At 40.3% G+C, this 22,242-nt stretch overlaps 1 protein-coding gene across 5 annotated transcripts in view; it reads right to left on the bottom strand.

Annotated features, from left to right (window-relative positions):
* The window catches only part of SGSM3 (small G protein signaling modulator 3), a 247,573-nt gene that overhangs the window by 124,856 nt on the left and 100,475 nt on the right, over positions 1 to 22,242 (bottom strand). For all 5 annotated transcript variants that reach the window (XM_089674219.1, XM_089674222.1, XM_089674223.1 and 2 more), the window contains exons 8-11: positions 20,771 to 20,966; positions 20,437 to 20,582; positions 17,107 to 17,334; positions 16,567 to 16,621 (exon numbers count right to left, since the gene is read on the bottom strand). In XM_089674219.1, coding sequence (XP_089530345.1) covers positions 16,567 to 16,621; positions 17,107 to 17,334; positions 20,437 to 20,582; positions 20,771 to 20,966 — 625 coding nt within the window. The remainder of the gene's footprint in view (positions 1 to 16,566; positions 16,622 to 17,106; positions 17,335 to 20,436; positions 20,583 to 20,770; positions 20,967 to 22,242) is intronic.

Raw genomic sequence — 22,242 nt, 5'->3', positions numbered from 1 at the left:
TGTGTTTGGGGTCGTTGTCTTGTTGGAACACCCATTTCAAGGGCATTTCCTCTTCAGCATAAGGCAGCATGACCTCTTCAAGTATTCTGATGTATTCAAACTGATCCATGATCCCTGGTATGCGATATATAGGCCAAACACCGTAGTATGAGAAACATCACCATATCATGATGCTTGCGCAACCATGCTTCACTGTCTTCACAGTGTACTGTAGCTTGAATTCAGTGTTTGAGTGTCGTCTGACAAACTGTCTCCGGCCTCTAGACCCAAAAAGAACAATCTTACTTTCATCAGTCCACAAAATGTTGTGCCATTTCTCTTTAAGCCAGTCAATGTGCTCTTTGGCAAATTGTAACCTCTTCAGCACGTCTTTTTTTCAACAGTGGGATTTTGCGGGGGCTTCTTGCAGATAGCTTGGCTTCACATATACGTCTTCTAATTGTAACAGTACTCACAGGTAACTTGAGACCTTCTTTGATCTTCCTGGAGCTGATTGTTGGCTGAGTCCTTGCCATTTTGGCTATTCTTCTATCCATTTGAATGGTACTTTTTCGCTTTCTTCCACGTCTTTCAGGTTTTGGTTGCCATTTTAAAGCATTTGCGATCATTTTAGCTGAGCAGCCTATCATTTTCTGCACTTCTTTATATGTTTTCCCCTCTCCAATCAACTTTTTAATCAAGGTACGCTGTTCTTCTGAACTGTAACCAGCATGTACAACATTTGCTGCCTTCCTTAAATAAGGGCAATAATTGCCACCTGTTTTTCAAAGAATGAATGACCTCTCTAATAGAACTCCACACTGCTATTACTTTGAACATGCCTCTTTCAATTAGTGATTCAATTACACAGAATCAGCAGCATGCATGTCATGACTGTTGGGTCTGTTGGATTTCTATTACTCTACTACACCTGCTAGTAAATTATTTGCCATGTAGAAATATCATTTCTACCAAAAACAGTGATTGATCAGGTTAGTGATATCTGACTGCTATTATTTTGAACACAACTGTACATGTCCACTAACATTCCAATGCAATAAGCCTTATTAGGTTTTTCAAAGTATAGTAGAAGACAACAAACAGTTGAAAAATGTGCTGTAGTCATTGACTCTTTCTGTACAAATTACCTATAATAGCACACCATTTGAACTCATCAGTAGTGTGGAACAGTAAACAGATAAGGGTGATGCTAGAGTAAATCAGTCTTTCAGTCAAGATGACATACACTGTGTGCATATTTATTATGCAAGTGAGTCCTTAAATAATTGAGCTCTGCCATTTCAAAGCCATTGTTTCTAACTTTTAGGGACTCTTTAATGACTGGCATAGTACCACTGGATTGGTGTAAGGCCAATTTGGTGCCAATATTTAAAAAGGGGTCAAAATCTTTACCAAGTAATTATAGACCTGTTAGTTTAACTTCTATAGTTGGGAAGATACTGGAGAGTTTAATAAAAGTACACATAAATTAGTTCTTGCTGAAAAAAATATTTTAAGCAACATACAGCATGGATTCATGAAAAGTCAGAAGTTGTCAAACAAATTTGATTTCTCTTTATGAGGGGGTGAGCAAAACCTTGGATAGAAGGGCGGCGGTGGATGTGGTATACTTGGATTTTGCAAAAGCGTTTGACACAGTTCCCCACACATGGCTAATGTGTAAGGTAAAGTCTACAGGCTTGGAATAATCCATATGTAAATGGATAAAAAACTGGCTAAAAGATCGTATTCAAAGATTAATGGTTAATGATTCATACTCTGAATGGTCTAGGGTTGTCAGTGGTGTACCCTTACTTTTTAATATATTTATAAACGATATAGGGAATGGGATTAAAAATCCCATTGCAGTCTTTGCAGATAGCACCAAGCTGTGCAGTGGAATAACGTCCTTACAGGATGTCTCCAACTTACAAGCCAACCTCAATGCACTGTTTAATTGGGCAACTATGTGGCAAACGAGGTTTAATGTTGATAACTGTAAGGTTATGCATTTGGGGGATAAGAATATACATGCATCATACATACTAGGGTAGAGTACAACTGGGGTAATCAATGGTGGAGAAGGATCTGGGAGTTCTGGTAGATCACAAGCTTAATAATGGCATGCAATGCCAAGCTGCGGTTTCTAAAGAAAGCAAAAATCCTCTCTTGTATTAAAAGAGGTATAGACTCCAGAGAGAGAGATATCATTTTACCCCTGTAAAAATCATTAGTAAGACCTCATCTGGAATATGCAGTTCAGTTTTGGGCACCAATGCACAAAAAGAACATTGCGGAACTGGAGAAAGTAGAGAAGGGCAACCAAACTGATAAGAGGCATGGAGGAGCTCAGCTATGAGGAAAGATTAGAGGAACTGAATTTAAGCTAGCTTGAGAAGAGGAGATTAAGGGGGAATATGATCAACATGTATAAATAAATCAGTGGTTCATATAGTGAACTTGGTGTAGAGCTATTCACCCTGAGGTCATCACAGAGGACAAGGGGCACTCTTTACGTCTGGAGGAAAAGAAATTTAATCTCCAAACAAGGAAAGGTTTCTTCACAGTGAGAGCTGTGAAAATGTGGAATAGACTCCCTCAAGTGTTGGTTCTGGCCAGCTCAATGGATTGCTTTAAAAAAGGCCTGGATTCTTTCTTAGATACACAGAATATAACCGGATATTAACATTTATAGGTAAAGTTGATCCAGGCAATTGCCTCTCGGGGGATCCAGAAGGAATTTTTTTCCCTGCAGGAGCAAATTGGCTCATGCTTTGCTGGGTTTTTTTTTTTTGCCTTCCTCTGGATCAACTGTGGGTATAGAATTATAATTTTTTTTAATGGTTGAACTGGACGGACTTTAGTCTTTTTTCAGCCAGACTAACTATGCAACTATGTAGTATTTTGACCAAATCATCATTTTTATGCATATTGTCCAACTCCAACTATATAAACTTGAATGCTTATTGGATGTAAGCATATCAGGTGATGTGTATTTGTGCAATGAGGGAGGGTGTGGACTAAGGAGATCAACACCCTATATATCAAGGTGTGCATAATTATAAGGCATCTTCTATTCCTCAGGCAAAATGGGCCAAAAAAAAGATTTAAATGACTCTGAAAAGTAAAAAATTGTAAAAAGTCTTTCAGAGGCATGCAGCCCTCTTGAAATTGATAAGACATTGGGGCGTGATCACAGAACCATCAAACGTTTTGTTGCAAATAATCAACAGGGTTGCAAGAAACGTGTTGAGAAAAAAAGACGCAAATTAACTGCCAAAGATTTGAGAAGAGTCAAACGTGAAGCTACCAGGAAACCCATTGTTCTCCAGTGCTGTCATATTCCAGAACTGCAACCTACCTGGAGTTCCCAGAAGTACAAGGTGTTCAGTGCTCAGAAACATGGCCAATGTAAAGGAGGTTAAAACCCGACCACCACTGAACAAGACATAAGTTGAAACGTCAAGACTGGGCCAAGAAATATTTGAAGACAGATTTTTCAAAGGTTTTATGGACTGATAAGACGAGCGACTCTTGACAGACCAGATGGAAGGGCCAGTGGCTGCATTAGTAACAGACACAGAGCTCCACTTTGACTTAGACAGAAGCAAGGTGGAGGTGGGGTACTGGTATGGGCTAGTATTAATAAAGATGAGCTAGTTGGACCTTTTCAGGTTGAAGATGGACTCAAAATCAACTCCCAAACCTACTGCCAATTTTTAAAAGTCACTTTCTTCAAGCAGTGGTACAGGGAAAAGTTTGCATCTTTCAAGAAGACCGTGGTATTTACACAGGAAAATGCTCCATAGCATGCATCAAAGCACTCCACTGCGTGGCTAGCTAGTAAAAGCTTTGAAAATGAAATAATGACATGGCCCCTTTCCTCACCTGGCCTAAACCCTATTGAGAACTTGTGGGCTCTTCTTAAATATGAGATTTATGGTGAAGGAAAACAGTACACCTCTCTGAACAGTGTCTGGGAGGCTGTGGTTGCTGCTGCACAAAAAAGTTGATTGTCAACAGATCAAGAAACTGACAGACTCTATGAATGGAAAGCCTATGACAGTTATTGAAAAGAAGGATGGCTATATTGGTTATTGATTTTTTTTTTTAAATGTCAGAAAAGTTTATTTGTAAATTTTGAGTGGTTTATTTTCATCTGTTAAAGTGAGAATAATAAACAAACAAGTGAGATGGGAAATTTTTCGTTTTTCATTTAGCTGCATAATAATTGTGCACACAAATAGTTGCCCATTAATTGTGCACACATAGACATTCTCCTGAGAAAGCCAAAACCTCACATTTACTTTCTTAAATAATCATGTCTGAGATTTATTAACATTTTGGATTGACCAAGAGCACTGTAGTTGTTCAATAATGAAATTAATGTTCAAAAATACAACTTGCCTAATAATTGTGCACACAGTATATAATTATTAATCCCGAAATATAAGTACCGCCGTACACTGCATTCAATGCCAGTGTGAAGTAAACGAAAGACAGGATTCAGTTAAAGTTCCCACCCATTGGTCAGGCCCCTCTGACATGTGTCACCCACACTAGGCTTAATCATAGAAGCCTCCACAATTAAGCCCAGTGTGGGTGAAGCATGGCAGAGGGGCTTGACCGATGGGCGAGGACTTGAGCTGTAGCTTGTGTTTCATTCACTTCCCACCGGAGTTGAGTACTGCATGCAGTAGTACTTGTATGCTATATTGTATCTTAGAATGGAATGTGCTCTGTCTCTGCCAGCACTTTAATACATAGTATAAACTTGGGAGACTGATACTTCGGACTTGGAGCAGCACCGATCTGTTATGGTATTTCCATTCAATCCTGATCAAACCAGATGAGATTGGCACCACATGCATTCTAATGCACAATACTAAAGCTTCTTCAGAGAAGTGTAGCTCCCCTCTGTGTCTAAGAGTTCATATGATGCACCCATTAAAAACTTATGTCATGGGTACTGAATCAAAATTAGAAACTTTGTTCTACCCAAAACTGAGCTCATAAGATTTCCTCCCCCACATGCCCCTTCCCCTGACCTGTAATCCCCGGTAATGTTGGACTCTGAACTCTCCTTTTGGTCTCATATCAATCACTGTCCAAATCTTGCTGCATCAGCCTCCCAAATGTCTCTAACATATGCCCCTTCTTAATCAGTGACACCACAAAGCTTCTAATCCCCTCCCTGGTTATATCTCACCTTGACTACTGCAAATCCATCCTCATTGTATTACCTTTATATAGGCTATCCCTCCCTCAATCCACCATGGGTGCTGCTGCCAGACTCATCTTCTTTACCAGTCATTTAGTGTCTGCTACCCCTCTCTGCCAATCCCTCCATCAGCTTCCACTCACCCCAACGAAAAACATTCAAAATGCTAACAACTTACAAAGCCATCCACAACTCTGCCCGCAGCTACATCACTAACTTGCCTTAAAGTCTCAAGCAAAACATTCTTTGTTTGTCCCAAGACCTCCTGCTCTCTAGCTCCCTCATTTCTTCCTCTCATGCTTGCTTCAAAGATTTCTCCTGTGCATCTAACTTCCTCTGGAACTCCCTACTCCAATCTGTCCGACTATCTCCTACTCTGTCCACTTTTAGGCAAACCCTGAACACCTTTCTCTTTAGAAATGCTTATTCTGCCTCCACCTAACAAATGTACTTTTATTTTTTCCAACAGCTTATCTCCCACAGTTATTACCTTTTGTATCACTTGTTCCTCCCTTTTAGATTGTAAGCTCTAACTAGCAGGGCCCTCCAATTCCTCTTGTATTGAATTGTATTGTAACTGTACGGTCTACCTTCATGCTGTAAAATGTTTTGCAAACTGTTCGCACTACGTAAATCCTGTATAATAAAAATGCTAATGATAATAACAGGCTGCACAGTACTTTACAAAATAAGGAGAATCGTACAGATGAAAAACAATTTAATACAGGAAGTTTAGGCGGGTTCTGTTCTTGAGAGCTTACAATCTAAGTGGAGGGGCAAATGATACAAAAGACAGTAAATATGAGTGATGAGCTGATGGAGAGAGTAAAAAGTACATGCTTTAGAAGGAGGCAGGATAGGTTTCCCTAAAGGAATTAGTTTTCAATGATTGCCTAAAGACAAAAAAGGTAGGAGATAGCAAGACAGATTAAAGGTAGAGAGCTCCAGATGAAGGGGGAGGCTCTGGAGAAGTCCTGGAGGTGAGCATGAGAGGAGGTGACGATGGGGCTAGAGAGCTAGAGGATGGTTTGAATGATATTTTAAGATGAGGTTGGTGATGTAGCTTGGGGCAGAGTTTTGGATGGCTTTGTATGTTGTTGGTATTTTATATTTTATTTGTTGAACGCATGTAAGCCAGAGAGGGAATAGCAGAGAAAGGTAATGGTGATCAAGCAGTTGGTAAGATGAACAAGTCTGGCAAACAGCATTCATTATAGACTGAAGGGTAGACAACCAATGTAAAAGGTAGACCAGTGAGGAGAGAGTTGCAATAGTCAAAGCAAGAATTAGAAACTTTGTGAGGAGGGACTGATCATTGTGCCATTTATCTCAAAGGAGAAGTTGGGAGAAGAGACATGGGGGAGGAAATATGATGAGCTCAGTGTTGTAAAGATTGTGATATAAGAATGTGGTCTGACATCCATATTGACAAGTCAGTGAGTAAATTAGTAATGCGTGAGGAGACAGAAGGGGTGAGCTGAGAAGTAGAGAGAGTGATTGTTGGAGGTCATTCACTGACCCAGAGAGGATGAAGAGATACAGAATAAAAGGAGCCCAAGAACAGAGTCTTGGGGGACCCCTACGGAAAGAGGAAGAGGAGAGAAGAAGATAGTTTTAGGTGACAGTGAAGGTGCGTTGAGATAGGTAGAAGAACAACCAGGAAGAAGGCCAAGAGAGTGGAGTTTTTTAGATGCAATTGCTTAACCGTATCAAACGCAAGAAAAAGTTCTAAGAGTATGAGTACATTGATTTTAGCAGTTAGTAAGTTATCAGTAAGTTTTAGGAGGGCAGTTTCTGTTGAGTGTTGTGGGTAAAAGCCAGACTGAAATCGGTTGAGAAGGTTGTCAAGAGTGAGGAGTTGTAAATTAGGCATTCTAGGAGTTTGGCGGTAAACGTGGTAACCAGTATATATTTCAGAGGATTTGGGTAGAGAGAATGTTGGTAAAAGAGAGTATAATAGAGCAAAAGGGTAATCACAGTTGTGAGAGAACCTGGTCCAAGGGGTAGGTGATTAAGTGGGTATCAGATAAAAGTATAGCAAAAACCTCTGTAATACCAAAGGTCAAAGGAAGAAATAATTTATGCGGTGGTAGATGTGGTATGTTAGATGGGGGAGGTAGCTAGACAGTAAAGACATTTAAGGTTTCATCACAAATTGCATCAATCTTGTTTTTGAAATTATTGTTGATCTCCTGGGCAGTGAATGAACTAGTTGATGAAGGCAGTGCAGGACAAAGTAGAGAGTTAAAGGTAGCATAGAGTTAATAGTGTTAAAAGGTAAAGTAGTGTTAATGAGAGTGATGAAATAGTACTGTTTGGCAACATGGAGTTAGGAACTATATTTTTTGGAGATTTTTATAGAGGGCAAAATCTTACAAAGATCTGGATTTTAAAATCACAGTTGCTAATGAGAGCAACTATGGTTTTTGAGACTTCTAGTATTGTCTGTTTCCCAATGTTTTAGAGGTCATGGCCTAATTTCGTGTGTAGTGATTGGAGCAGGCGTGTCCAAGGAGGATTAGAGCACACTGTTGTAGACAGAAAAAGCAAGGTCAGGGCAGGACAGGAAAGAGATGTTCCCATAAAGGTAGTCTGCTGGAGAGTAGAGAGGAGGTGTTAAAGTGGTAAAGATCAGATTTCTAAGGGTAACTGTCTGTTGGTTGGAGGGATAGGAGGTAAAAGATAAGGAGATATTGAAACTGATAAGGTTGCAATCATAGAGAGGAAATGGGGTGTAGGAGAATGTGCACAGGTGCGTAAAATACAGGGTCAAGTGTGTTGCCATCAGATTGAATAGAAATGTGTGTCCACTGCATTAGGCCAAGAGAAGAGGTTAAGCTGAGGAGCTGAGAGGTAGCAGGGGTTTAACATTACCAGGGATGTTAAAGTCACCAAGGATGATAGCAGGTATTTCAGGAAAAGAGAAAACAGGGTAAGCCAGGTAGAAAAGTTATCAGAGAAGTGTGACAAAGGTACTAGAAGGCTAATAGATCAAATCAATGCTTAAAGAAATTGGAGAAAGTAAAGAAAGTGAGCTTCAAAATGGGAGAGGGTAGAGAGGGAGGTATGGGGAGAACCTTAAAAGTCTTTTGTGAGGATAAAAGGAATCTGGCTCCATCTCCCTTTTGTCCACTGGATCAGGGCAAGTTTTTGATGGTTCATGGAAGCAGGGGAATAGAACTTAGATTGTTTAGATTGAGGCTGCTGCCGCAGAAAGAAGGATGAAGGGTGTGAAAGTAAAAATTAGATGCAGAGAGCTAGGAATAGAGGAAACAAATCACCAGAAGAAAAAGTGTGAGGGAGGAAAGACAGGAGCGAGAGTTATATGATGGCATATGCCCCAGTATCCTAGTGATTATGACAGTGTGTGGATTTATAAGTAGCAGGAGGTGATGAGTGCAGTTATAGGGAGAGGGTAGGAGCAATGGTGATATATATGTGCTCTAGTGTGGAGAAGAGGGGTGAAAAGAAGCTGAACTTCACTCTCTCAAACAACACTGACTATTTTTAATCCTTATGCTGCTAGCATTAGTAAATAGTTAGAAAGTTATATTATATTTATTTTTTTAAATCAATATTTACTGGTTTTAAACTTTTTTTTTTTTTATTTCTTCAGTTACCCACTGCTTCCATGCCTAGGCAAATTATGTCATACATCCCAGGAGTCTTCAGGAGGGGAGCAGGGGGTTTTCTCAGCTAAACACACCGACCTACCTGCATGTCTGAGCTAAAGGCAGATGGATTCTAGGAAATACATGCTAGATTAATCATCTGCCCTTACTCAGGATGGCCACTGTTTCACAGCAAAATAAAGCATGGAGACATGGATTAATGAAGTTTGCTTTGAATTTAAAAAATGAATTAAATAGTGTTTTGGTGGAAGCAGGGAAGGTAGAGAGAGCATGTTACAGGTTACATGTTACATTTGGAGAGAGTTGGAAGCAGATTGGGAAATAAAGAGCTGAATGGAGAAATACAGGGTCACTTGCAGTCAGTCTGAAGTGGATTCATGCAGTTTGCAGTTGTGCCTTAGTTGAAGTACCGCGTTTAAGTATCCTGTACTTAAGAAGAAGATGATGTACTCAAGAAGAGATGTACTTAGGCAAATATTGACAATGTCTGTTAGAACTAATCTACTCATTATTTATTGTTCATGTTGGATAAGTCACCCCCACAAGCCCTTTTCAAAATTTGATTCTAGAATTTTTATTAAACATACACACGACACCATGATGTAGTTTGTATGATGCTAAAAAAAAATCACCTGCTGGTGAACATATATTCTTGTTTAAGGTCATCAATCATCAGTTACCTTTCATCATACAATTTAATTTTAATGAATGACATTTTGCCTCTAAATATTGATAGCTTATAATGCCCATAGGAGGATACAGTATTGAAAATAAACATACAGGCATCTGATTGGAGGTATGACCAAGAAATAAATGTAACCATTCCAATCACATAAAACTTGATATAAGAATGAACAAAACAAAACAAAAATGTTTGTTCCATATGCATCCATTTGAATCTTAATCCTCCATTAACACTATGTAGCACATTTTCCCACATAGGACAGCCCACGCATTTTGATGATAAACATTGCAAAGAAACGTATCTTTTTGAGCATTTGTTTAACCACGTGGTTGCTTGCCTAGTTTAGGGTGTCATTAATAGTGAATGGCACTGCAAGTGTGACACACAGTTTTGACTTACTTTTCTTAAAAAAATGTTAAAAACTATTTATCATTTTACTTGCACTTCACAATTATGTGCCACTTTGTGTTGGTCTATAAAATCCCAATAAAATACAATTACGTTTTTTGGTTGTAACATGACAAAATGTGGAAAATTTCAAGGGGTATGAATACTTTTTCAAGGCACTGTGTACAGCTACCTTCACGAGATTGAACACTGGCAACCAATCAGAGCTGTTCAGACAGTAGAACATAACCCCTCCAACTCCCACCATGCCTCAATTGTGGAGCAAAAAATAGAAAGAGTGGATCACAAAAGCAGAGGGTGGGATCTATGTCCCAAAACGAACTCCAAAAATATGATTTTACAAAACCCTGTTTTCCTAAGTGTTCATTAGGGGACACAGGATAATATTCACAAATGTAGGGATGTTCCCAAAGCAGTTTAACTGAGGGGTGGGCAAATACAGCAAACAAAAATATTAAAATACCTACAATTACCCATAATTGTGAGCCACTTGAAGAACCATGCTACCAAAACTGGAATCAAAGAGGTGAAAAGATTAAACTACCTTAGGTAAAAATACAACCTTGTCCTTGTGTAACACAAGAAAAGGAACCTTTCAAGTAAAGAGAGCCAACTCAGAAACTAGCCTCGCTGAGCTGAAGGCAACCAAAAAGGCTACTTTGCGATTAAGAGCAGACAAGGAAACGTTCCTGACAGGTTTGAAGGGAAACCCCCTGAAGAGTTGACAAAACCTGAGATCCAACAGAGGCACTGGAGAATGAACAGGGGGATAGCATGAGTGATACCCTTAAATATCTTCACTAGGAAGTGAGAGGCAAATGATCTTTGAAAAAGAAAAGCCAGCGCTGACATAGGACTGTTGATAGTGCTCAGGGCCAGAATCTGATCCGGTCCAGACTGGTGAAAAGGGAAGATTCATCCCACAAAGAACTTTCTAAGATTTCATTTCCTAGGCTTGCATCATGCGAAATATGCTTTCCAGCTATGATGGTAGACCCGGTAAGAGGTGAATTTCCTAGCTTTAAGAAACAAAGGGATTTCTCGGATAGACGCTTATATTTTAAGTCCTTGGATGTCAGGCTGTCAAAGCCAACCGCTCTAAAACAGGATTGAAAACTGGTCCTTCGGACAGGAGATCTAGCTGACATGGAAAAGCACACTGGGAATCTACCAGGAGTCTGACAAGAACCAAGTACCACATCCACCTTGGCCAGTTCAGTGCTTTGAGAAACACTGGGATGCCCTCCACATCAATTTTCCAAAGCAAGCTAAAAAGAAATTGCAGAGGAGGAGTCAGGGCATCCACTGAGAAAAGGCCAGAGGAACCCTGGATCTGGAGACCACCTTGAATAGTTTGTTGTCGAATTTGGAAGCCAAGAATTCCACGTCCAACCACCCCTACCTGTGTCAGAGTTCTTGAAAAACTTAAGGGTGAAGGGATCATTTCCCAGAGTCCAGACACAGAGAAGTCCGATTTGTTTAACACCTGGAATGTGCAAAGCTGACAAGGCAGAAATGTGAAATTCCACTCAAGCCAGAATCTGTTTAGCTTTCCTTAGAGCTGTGAGATTTCTGATCCGTCCTCGATGGTTGATGTAAGCCACAGCCATAACGTTGTCCAGATCGGATGAACCTGCAGTTGACAGGTGCAGCACTGAACAAACAACCAAATAGCCTGTAGACCCAGAATATTGATCGGGAGACACCAATAGGGTGTCAAGGATATCTATCCAGCCTGTCAGTCTGGCATTGGTTGTGGAAATCTTCCAGACCAAAGGGAGGAAGGATTTCTCTGACTCCAGAGCTGGGCTAGAAATTTACACAAAATAAAGATGAATAAAGCAACTGGACCAGATGGCTTACACCCACAGGTCTGCAAATAGTTGAGCTCTGTTATTTCTAAGCCATTGGGGTTGATTTACTAAAGGTATATGTACTGTGCACTGCAAGTGCAGTTGCTTTTTATCCGAGGGGAAGCACTGAAATGAGGCGAAGCTCTGCTAATTTCTTTCATCCAATCATATGCAAGCAAAACATTTTTCTTGTATGTTCTCCTCATATCTAGAGCAACTGCAATTTCAGTGCACAGTCTATTTCCCTTTAGTAAATCAACCCCATTGTCTTTAATTTTTAGAGACTCTTTAATGACTGGCGTAGTGCCACTAGACTGGAGTAATTACAATGTCGGGCATATATTTTAAAAAAGTGATTAAAATCTTTACCAAGTAACTACAGACTTGTTAGTTTAACTTCTATAGTTGGGAGGACACTTAAGAGTTCAAGAAAGACCAAAGTTGTCAAACAAATCTTATTTCTTTTTATGAGGAAATAAGCAAAAACAAAAGGAATGGCTGTGGATACAGTGTACTTGGATTTTGCAAAAGCGTTTGACAGTACCTCACATGCAGCTAATATGCATAATAAAATCTACAGGCTTACAAAATTAAATTTGTAACTGGATAGAGAACTGGTGCAAATACCTAATTCAGAGCGTAGCAATTAAGGATTCCTAAAATAAATTGGTCTAAGATTATTAGTGGTGTACCCCAAGGTTCAGTGTTGGGACCTTTGCTGTTAAACCTTTTTATAAATGATATAGAGTTTGGGATTAAAAAGTGCCATTTCAGTGTTTGCAGATGACATCAAGCTATGCAGTGGAAAAATGTCTTTACAGGATGTCTCCAACCTACAGTGTGACTAAGAAAATGTCAGGAAAGACTACTAAAACAGCTGAACTTTATTTGGGGTTAATCAGAGGCACTTTAAAAGATGGGAGGTGTGTACTGACTCTTATTTAACGTGATTTGGAATGTGATTGCTTAATTTTGAACAGAGTTACATATCCAGTTGTAAGAGGGTGTGTACACTTATGCAACCACATTATGTTAAATTTTTATGTTTACCTCCCCCCACCCCTAAAAGATTTCAGTTTATTTTTCAACTGAGTTGTACAGTTTATAGATCACATTAAAGGTGGACAAAGTTCTGAAATGATTTATCTTTGTATTATTTTTTTACACCACAGAAACCTGACATTTTAACAGGGGTGTGTAGACTGTATAAGCCAACCTATTTCATTGGGCAACTATCTGACAAATGATGTTAAATGTAAAGTTATGCACTTGGTGTCAAAACATGCATGCATCATAGATTCTAGGAGGAGAACAGCTAAGGGGGTGAACAGTAGAGAAGGATATGTGTGTACTGGTAGGTCATAAAAATAATAATAGCATGCATTGCAAAGCAGTCGATTCTAAAGGTAAGGGTAAACAAATCTAAATGCCTAAGCCAAATTTGCAACGTTCACATGTGTCCTTACAGGATGTCTCCAACTTAAAAGCCGACCTCAATGCACTGTTTAATTGGGCAACTATGTGGCACATGAGTTTTAATGTTGATAAATGTAAGGTTATGCATGCATCATACATACTAGGGGGGAGTACAACTGGGGGAATCAATGGTGGAGAAGGATCTGGGAGTTCTGGTAGATCACAAGCTTAACCCTTTAGCGCCTAAGGGTAAAACAAATCTAAATGCCTAAGCACAATTTTGCAACGTTGACATGTGTCCTTACAGGATGTCTCCAACTTACAAGCGACCTCAATGCACTGTTTAATTGGGCAACTATGTGGCAAATGAGGTTTAATGTTGATAAATGTAAGGTTATGCATGCATTATACATACTAGGGGGGAGTACAACTGGGGGAATCAATGGTGGAGAAAGATCTGGGAGTTTTGGTAGATCATAAGCTTAATAATGGCATGCAATGCCAAGCTGCAGTTTCTAAAACGAACAAAATCCTCTCTTGTATTAAAAGAGGTATACCCCTGTAAAAATCATTAGTAAGACCTCATCTTGCATATACAGTTCAGTCTTTGGCACCAATTCACAAAAAGGGGAACTGGGGAAAGTACAGAGAAGGGCAACCAAATTGATAAGAGGCATGGAGGAGCTCAGCAATAAAGAAAGATTAACTGCTTTCCCGCCGCCTTATAGCACAAATACTGCCACAGGGCAGCAGGGCTGCGCAAAATTATATATATACAGTGGGGATCGAAAGTTTGGGCACCCCAGCTAAAAAATTGTATTAATGTGCATAAAGAAGCCAAGGAAAGATGGAAAAATCTCCAAAAGGCATCCGATTACAGATTAGACATTCTTATAATATGTCAACAAAAGTTAGATTTTATTTCTATCATTTACACTTTCAAAATAACAGAAAACAAAAAATGGCGTCTGCAAAAGTTTGGGCACCCTGCAGAGTTAATATCTTGTACTGCCCCCTTTGGCAAGTATCACAACTTGTAAACGCTTTTTGTAGCCAGCCAAGAGTCTTTCAATTCTTGTTTGAGGTATCTTTGCCCATTCTTCCTTACAAAAGTCTTCCAGTTCTTTGAGATTTCTGAGCTGTCTGTCACGCACTGCTCTTTTAAGGTCTATCCATAGATTTTCAATTATGTTGAGGTCAGGAGATTGTGAAGGCCATGGCAAAACCTTCAGTTTTTCGCCTCTTGATGTAATCCCACGTGGATTTCGAGGTGTGTTTAGGATCATTATACATTTGTAGAAGCCATCCTCTCTTTAACTTCAGCTTTTTCACAGATGGCATCAAGTTACCATCCAAAATGTGCTGAAATTTTATTGTATCCATTTTTCCTTCTACACGTGAGATGTTCCCTGTGCCACTGGCTGCAACACAACCCCAAAGCATGATTGATCCAACCCCATGCTTAACAGTTGGACAGAGGTTCTTTTCATTAAATTCTGTGCCCCTTCTTCTCCAAACGTACCTTTGCTCATTCCGGCCAAAAAGTTCAATTTTAACCTCATCGGTCCACAGAACTTGTTTTAACTTCCAGTGTTCCTGATGACTGCCATTTCTTAATTACATTCCGAACAGAGGATATTGACATCTGAAAACGCTTTGCTATCTTCTTATAGCCTTCTCCAGCTTTGTGAGCGTCAACTATTTTCAGTTTTCTAGACAACTGCTTAGAAGAACCCATGGTGCTGATTGTTGGGGCAAGAGTCTGGGCATTTAAAACCTTTGAGATTGACATCACCTGGTCTTCCCAGACGATGATTGAGAACAATCCAGGACACTGGCATGTCTCAGCTTTGCAAAGGGGGCAGTGCATGCCCAAACTTTAGCAGACACCATTTTTTGTTTTCTGTTATTTTGAAAGTGTAAATGATGGAAATAAAATCTAACTTTTGTTGACATATTATAAGAATGTCTAATCTGTAATTTGATGCCTTTTGGAGATTTTTCCATCTTTCCTTGGCTTCTTTATGCACATTAATACAAATTTTTAGCTGGGGTGCCCAAACTTTCAATCCCCACTGTATATATATATATATATATATATATATATATATATATATATATATATATATGTATATATATATATACACACACACACGATTTTGCATTTCCGGGAGGGGGTGCGTGCGCCATTGGCGGGCTCAGCTATCGAACACCGGGTCCCCGCTGGCACCTAGCGATCGCCGGAGTATCACTGACGAGAGAGAGGTCTGTATGTAAACAATGCAGCTCTCTCCCGTCAGCTCCTGCACACTGCTTTGTATTGCTCTGCTTGTAGGTATCTTCAGGGACCAGTTTTCACTAGACAGGTGCAGCATGGTCCTGGACCTGTATAGCATTCTGCAGCTAGCACATGGTAAGCTAAATGCTTGGAAGGTACCTTCAGCAGAGCCCAGTGAAAAAAGCCTGGGTCTTTTTCACCAGAGTCTGGGTATAGCCTCCAAGGCTATGATGAGCACCAGCCAATCCCAAAACCTGTAGGACACTAGCAAAAAACTGAGGAATGCTAGGAGTGGAAGGAGTTATGTTGGGTGATCCCAGCAGCTCTGATGGTTGCCAGTGTCCAATCTCCTGGTGGTAGCTGCATAACCACATGCCTTTGAATATGCTTCTGTGTCCTCTAATACAGGGATTGAAAAAGCTGCTCGCATGTCCTATCACTATAATGGAGTACAGGGGAGATGGGATATACATTACTCAGCAATGTATATCCCAGCTCCCCTGTACTCCATTATAGTGATATGACATGTATACAGTAATGTATATCGCAGCTTCCCTGTACTCCATTATAGTGATGACATGTATACAGTAATGATTACTCTATACATGTCATATCACTATAATGGGGTACAGGGGAGCTGGCATATACATTACTATGATTACTGTATACATGTCATATCACTATAATGGAGTACAGGGGAGCTGGGATATATATTACTGTGTACAGTTTTATATTTCGGACTATTTATTCTAAAGAAAAATGTAATTTCATAAGCTTTAAGGGGGCGTGGTTGGGGGCAGACCTGGGCAAGGTTGGGTGGGGCAACTGGTGGCGAGTAAGTTTTGTGACCGGCTAGTGGTCTGGACTCTAAATTTTAACCCCTGCCCTAATGAATGATTAGTGAATGCCATTTTCTTTTCTAAATACAGCATTCACTTAGCTAATGCATCTTTGGCTAATTAAAACACTGGATCCTCAAGTAAAATTTGCTTACAAAAAAAAACCCTCAGTAATATACATAAGAAAATCCTGTAACTTATAGCTTTAAAGATTTAACACAAACTAGGAGCATGTCAAATGAGTGAATTGCTTACCAAACAAAAGCGTTGTGATGCCAGACTTCCTTCTCTGACTCTGTCTTCTCATGATCTGACCAGACAAAAAGGATGAAAAAACATTTAATACATACTTGTTTTATTATAGGGGACTCAGCAACTCTTCAGCACTTTTGCTGCTCATGACTTAACACTGATTCTCTGCCACACTAAAATAATTAATAACTTTTCATGGGGCTTTATCCTGGGTAAGAGGCTGAGATACTGCTTGAAATGTATCAGCAAGAAATAAAAACTTGAACGTGAATGTGACAGATAGTATTTCTGGTTTGTGTATGTAAAGGTATGCTACAAATATTAATAGTCATCAGTTAACACTACATATATGAATACTTGAAATAAAAGTATAACTTTATGTATGAATGGACTAGAGAGGATCTACAAATAAAACATGGACTCATTATAATACACATTCACATCTTCACAATTTGTCTATGTACTGAGATTTTCATTATTATGTAGAAGTAAATATACACACAAGACTATACCTTATAACTAATCCTTACACAGAATACTTACTTTGGAAAGGTTGGTGACAGCAGCAGTGGAGTTGAGCAGTTGACCCTGGTCTGCAATGAGATAAGCTAGATGTTTGCGTCGCTGGGCTTCAATCATGACTTCTGTAAGTGTTCCTGCAATCATCATGGCCTCTCGTAGTAATACATCTGGCTCTTCTATTTGGGATGGAATGTCTGATAGAGTGTTAAAGATTGAGGCAGAGTTTTCAGATTGGATGAGCTCTTCTTCCTACAAGCAGTAAGAGATCTAGTCATACTACAGTACATAGCTGTACTTTGTTTAAAGCAGAATTCCAACTCGAAATGTACATAAAATGCAATGATAAACACAAGCATAGACTGTACCTTTACAGCATATTGCTGACATGTTTACAGATTCCTTGATATTCTCCCTTTAGTCGGGCTGCCTGTCCTGTGGAACAGCATAACTTCCTGCTGAGAGACTCTAATCCTCACATAGATACTTCCTGCAGAGGCAGAGTCAGTATACTCCTACTTGTAGTCCTTCTGACTTTGCAGATCACGTAATCAGCACTAATTCTGGGCAGGATTGAATATATAAATCCGGCCCAATTTATCTCACTCTTAGATCTATAGCCCTGCCCTCCCAAGTTCCACCCCTGCAAGCCTCACCCCCCACCCCACCCCCAAGCCCTGTTCTCAGATCACTGCCTGCCTTTCAAGTCCCACCCCACAGAGCCCTGCACTTTACCTATGAAGGAAACACCTTCATAGAGATCTCCGAGCCATGCCTGTGCATTCTTGCTGTATGCCAATATTCCTTGGCACGCTGCAAGGCATGCATGGCACACATTATGTATGTGCTAGTTTTTTTTTTGAGTCCACACTAGCTTTGCTCTCTGAACCGTGATCCATGTTCAGATTGCTCTTTAGAGAGCATTTGACAGGTAGTGAGGAGGTGCATCACCTCCTTACAGCCTACTTTAACTCCTTGAAACCCACAATATTGCACTACAACCATGTGCATTGCATGCGGCTGTTGGGCTGTTCCAGAGTGGCACTACGTCCACCAAAAACAACTAGGGATATAATTCCTGCTGTGTCTGCAAGGCAAAGCATCACCAATGCAGCATGCATATAGTGGATATAAAACGTCTACACACCCCTGTTAAAATGTCAGGTTTCTGTGATGAAAAAAAATTGGAAAAAGATAAATAATTTCAGAACTTTTTCCACCTATAAACTGTACAACTCAATTGAAAAACAAACGGAATTCTTTTTTTTTGGGGGGGGGGGGGGACGTAAACATGAAAAACTAAAATAATGTGATTGCATAAGTGTGCACACCCTCTTATAACTGGAGATGTAGCAGTGTTCAAAATTAAGCAATCACATTCCAAATCATGTTAAATAGGAGTCAGTACGCACCTGCCATCATTTAAAGTGCCTCTGATTAACCCCAAATAAAGTTCAGCTGTTCTAGTGGGTCTTTCCTGACATTTTCTTACTCGCATCCTACAGCAAAAGCCATGGTATGCAGAGAGCTTCCAAAGCATCACAGGAATCTCATTGTTAAAAGGTATCAGTCAAGAGAAGGGTACAAGGCATTAGATATACCATGGAACACAGTGAAGACAGTCATCGTCAAGTGGAAAAATATGGCATAACAGTGACATTACCAAGAACTGGACATCCCTCCAAAGTTGATGAAAAGACAAGAAGAAAACTTGTCTGGGAGGCTGCCAAGAGGCCTACAGCAACATTAAAGGAGCTGCAGGAATATCTGGCAAGTACTGGCTGTGTGGTACATGTGACAATAATCTCCCGTATTCTTCATATGTCTGGGCTATGGGGTAGAGTGGCATGACGGAAGCCTTTTCTTACGAAGAAAAACATCCTAGCCAAATTTTGCAAAAACACATCTGAAGTCTCCCAAAAGTATGTGGGAAAATGTGTTATGGTCTGATGAAACCAAGGTTGAACTTTTTGGCCATAATTCCAAAAGATACATTTGGCGCAAAAACAACACTGCACATCACCAAAACAACACCATACCCACAGTGAAGCATGGTGGAGGCAGCATCATGCTTTGGGGCTGTTTTTCTTCAGCTGGAACTGGAGCCTTAGTCAAGGTAGAGAGAATTATGAACAGTTCCAAATACCAGTCAATATTGGCACAAAACCTTCAGGCTTCTGCTAGAAAGCTGAACATGAAGAGGAACTTCATCTTTCAGCATGACAATGACCCAAAGCATACATCCAAATCAACAAAGGAATGGCTTCACCAGAAGAAGATTAAAGTTTTGAAATGGGCCAGCCATAGCCCAGACCTGAATCCGATCGGAAATCTGTGGGGTGAACTGAAGAGGGCTATGCACAGGAGATGCCCTCGCAATCTGACAGATTTGGAGTTTGTTTGCAAGGAAAAGTGGGCAAATATTTCCAAGTCAAGATGTGCCATGCTGATAGACTCATACCCAAAAAGACTGAGTGCTGTAATAAAATCAAAAGGTGCTTCAACAAAATATTAGTTTAAGGGTGTGCACACTTATGCAACCATATTATTTTAGTTTTATATTTTTACTTCCCTCCACCTAAAAGATATCAGTTTGTTGTTGAACTGAGTTGTACAGTTTATAGGTTACATTAAAGCTGGAAAAAGTTCTGAAATGTTTTATCTTTGTCTCTTTTTTTTACATCACAGAAACCTGACCTTAACAGGGTTGTGTAGACATTTTATATCCACTGTACACCTCTGGCCTTTGCCTCTGTTGGGGGATGGTAAAAACGCAGCTCAACAGCGGGGTTTTACCACCACTCAATCACTAGTGTGAACGAGCCCTTTGACAAACGACTAAATAAAAGTTAACCTTTAGGCCTCATTCACATAGGATGCATCACTGCAAGGGCGTGATTACCCGTACTAGGATGTACAGGTGTTCTTTGCAACCCTGTGCTGGCGTTTATATTCATGTCAATTCAGACACAGTGCCTGCATAGACTGCTGTGTCTCAATATGACATTTGTGTGAGTGTGGGCCACCGAACAAAGACAGTGTATTAATAAAAAAGAGCATTTACAATCACTTTAATTTTGCTGCCCTTGCTGAACTTTACAGCGGTATTAAACCTAAAACAAAAAAAATAATTTATTGTAGCTTATGAATCATTAGATGTGGTGGCTGCATTAGTTTTCTTTTTTTAGGCTTTTCCCCCTCTGTTTTCACCTAGCGACCAGGCCAGTAACACACCTCCTGTATTAGAGTGCTCCAACTCTGGATAAATAAGCATAGGTGGCATAGCAGCTTTTTACCTACATTTTTAAATATTAAATATAAAAGAGGAAATTGAACTCTACTAAATAAATATACCTTAATTTTCAGCATTCCCAAAGTGGTCTGGAACAGAACCAGAGAGCCCTGGTAGAAGAATAAATCCCAGATCCGTAACAGCAGTTTTATGTGCACTACACTGGCAAATGCGGTGAGGAACCAGTGCAAAGTGATGAGGGACAGCTCTGCAGGTCATTAAAAGAGAAGACATATAGTAAAGGCAATGTGTTCACAATATACAGAGATAATTATAGCAATGGAAGATAATAATGCAGGTAAAAAGCACATGCCCTTGTTTCTGCTTACAATGCCTATAACAGCGAAAATGACCAGGAGCTGTCATTCTTATATGTAGCTATGCAAAGTCACTCACCAATATCATGTTCCTGCAAAAGCTTATCCAGCCGAGGGAGATATTGAACAATGAGGTGTCTCAGTACTCTCTGGTCTGTCTGAACACCTAGCAGAGTGGTGCTGAAATAGGATGCAGGCACCAGATCTTCTATAACCGCACACATCATCCAGAAAGCATCTTCCTCCTCCATAAAGAGCAGCAAGCATGCAGCCACCTGCCAAAAAAAGGAATAGGGAGACTCTGGATTATAATTTTACCAGTAAAATAGCATCAGTAAATTGCTAAGGTGTGAAGGTATATCAATGGTATAAGTTTGGCATGCTTTGAAGATCATATTGATAGCTGTATTTGATCTGCAGTTAACCTGTTTGAAGTGCACCATTCAATTTAATAGACTTGTATGGGATGCAAAATCTTTTCAACAAAACCCCTTTGACAAATGCCATAAATTTTACTGAAATGAAAATGACTGTGGAACAACTTTAGGCCTCATGCACACAGAGCGTTTTTGCAGCCACCTTTAGAGGCATCAGGCGTTTGTTATTTTACTCCTTCCAAACGGCCCTCCATATTATCCTATGTGTCCAAAACATTGCCGTCAATAAAAATAAATGTGAAAAAAAACCAGAGTGGGCCCCCCCCCCCCGATCCGTACCAGGCCTTTAGGGTTAAGGGGAACCCCATGCCAAATTCAAGAAGGCATGGGGTCCCCCCCAACATCCATACCAGATCCTTAGCGCCCCCCCCCGGACCAGGCCACATGCCCTTAACATAGGGGGGTGCTTTGAGGCAGGGGGGTCATCTACCCCAAAAAGCACCTTGTCCCCTTGGCCAGTGGTTGTGGGGGTCAGCGGGCGGGGGCTTATTGGAATCTCTAAGCCCTCTTTAACAAGAGGGCCCCCAGGATCTGACCCCCTAACATAGTCCCAGCCCCCAAACATAGTACCCCTACTCATTCAGCAAAAAAAATGTAAAAAGTAAATAAAAACACAACACAAAGTCCTTTAATGAAAAATGAAAAAAAAAAATGTCCGCCCGGTGTTGTTTCTTTGTGAACCATGCCGCCCGCCGCCACAGCCATCACGAAAAAAGGAGAAAAACCTTCAGTCCTGACAAAGGCTCCAGCTGTCTGACAGCTCTTAAATAAGTAAGGGGTGGGGCCATCCGATGATGCCAACGGGAGACCCCACCTCCTTGTGATAGCAGTGACACAGGGAATGCTGGGTCGTGTCACAATGGGGCGGGGTCTTCCGGTGATGTCAGTGATGTTGGAAATTTTTAAAAACTAATTTCTAATTAATGAAGGGACAATCTAGTGTGCATAGAGCCTTAAAGTTTTTTCCCCTGTTATCACCTGGTGATCTGGCCAGTAACACACCTCCTGTACCAGAGTGCCCCCAATCTAGATGAATGAGCAAAGGGGTACCTTTGGACAGCAGCACTGTCATTCTGAGGGAAGGGGAGTGTTAGATGTACTAACAGATTAGTGC

The sequence above is a fragment of the Staurois parvus genome, unplaced genomic scaffold (genome assembly GCF_062004578.1).
Source record: "Staurois parvus isolate SC_StPar_1 unplaced genomic scaffold, SC_StPar_1.0 ptg000149l, whole genome shotgun sequence".
NCBI classification, from domain to species: Eukaryota; Metazoa; Chordata; class Amphibia; order Anura; family Ranidae; genus Staurois; species Staurois parvus.
Note: the sequence above shows the minus strand (reverse complement) of the source record. Positions and strands in the feature narration are given on the sequence as shown.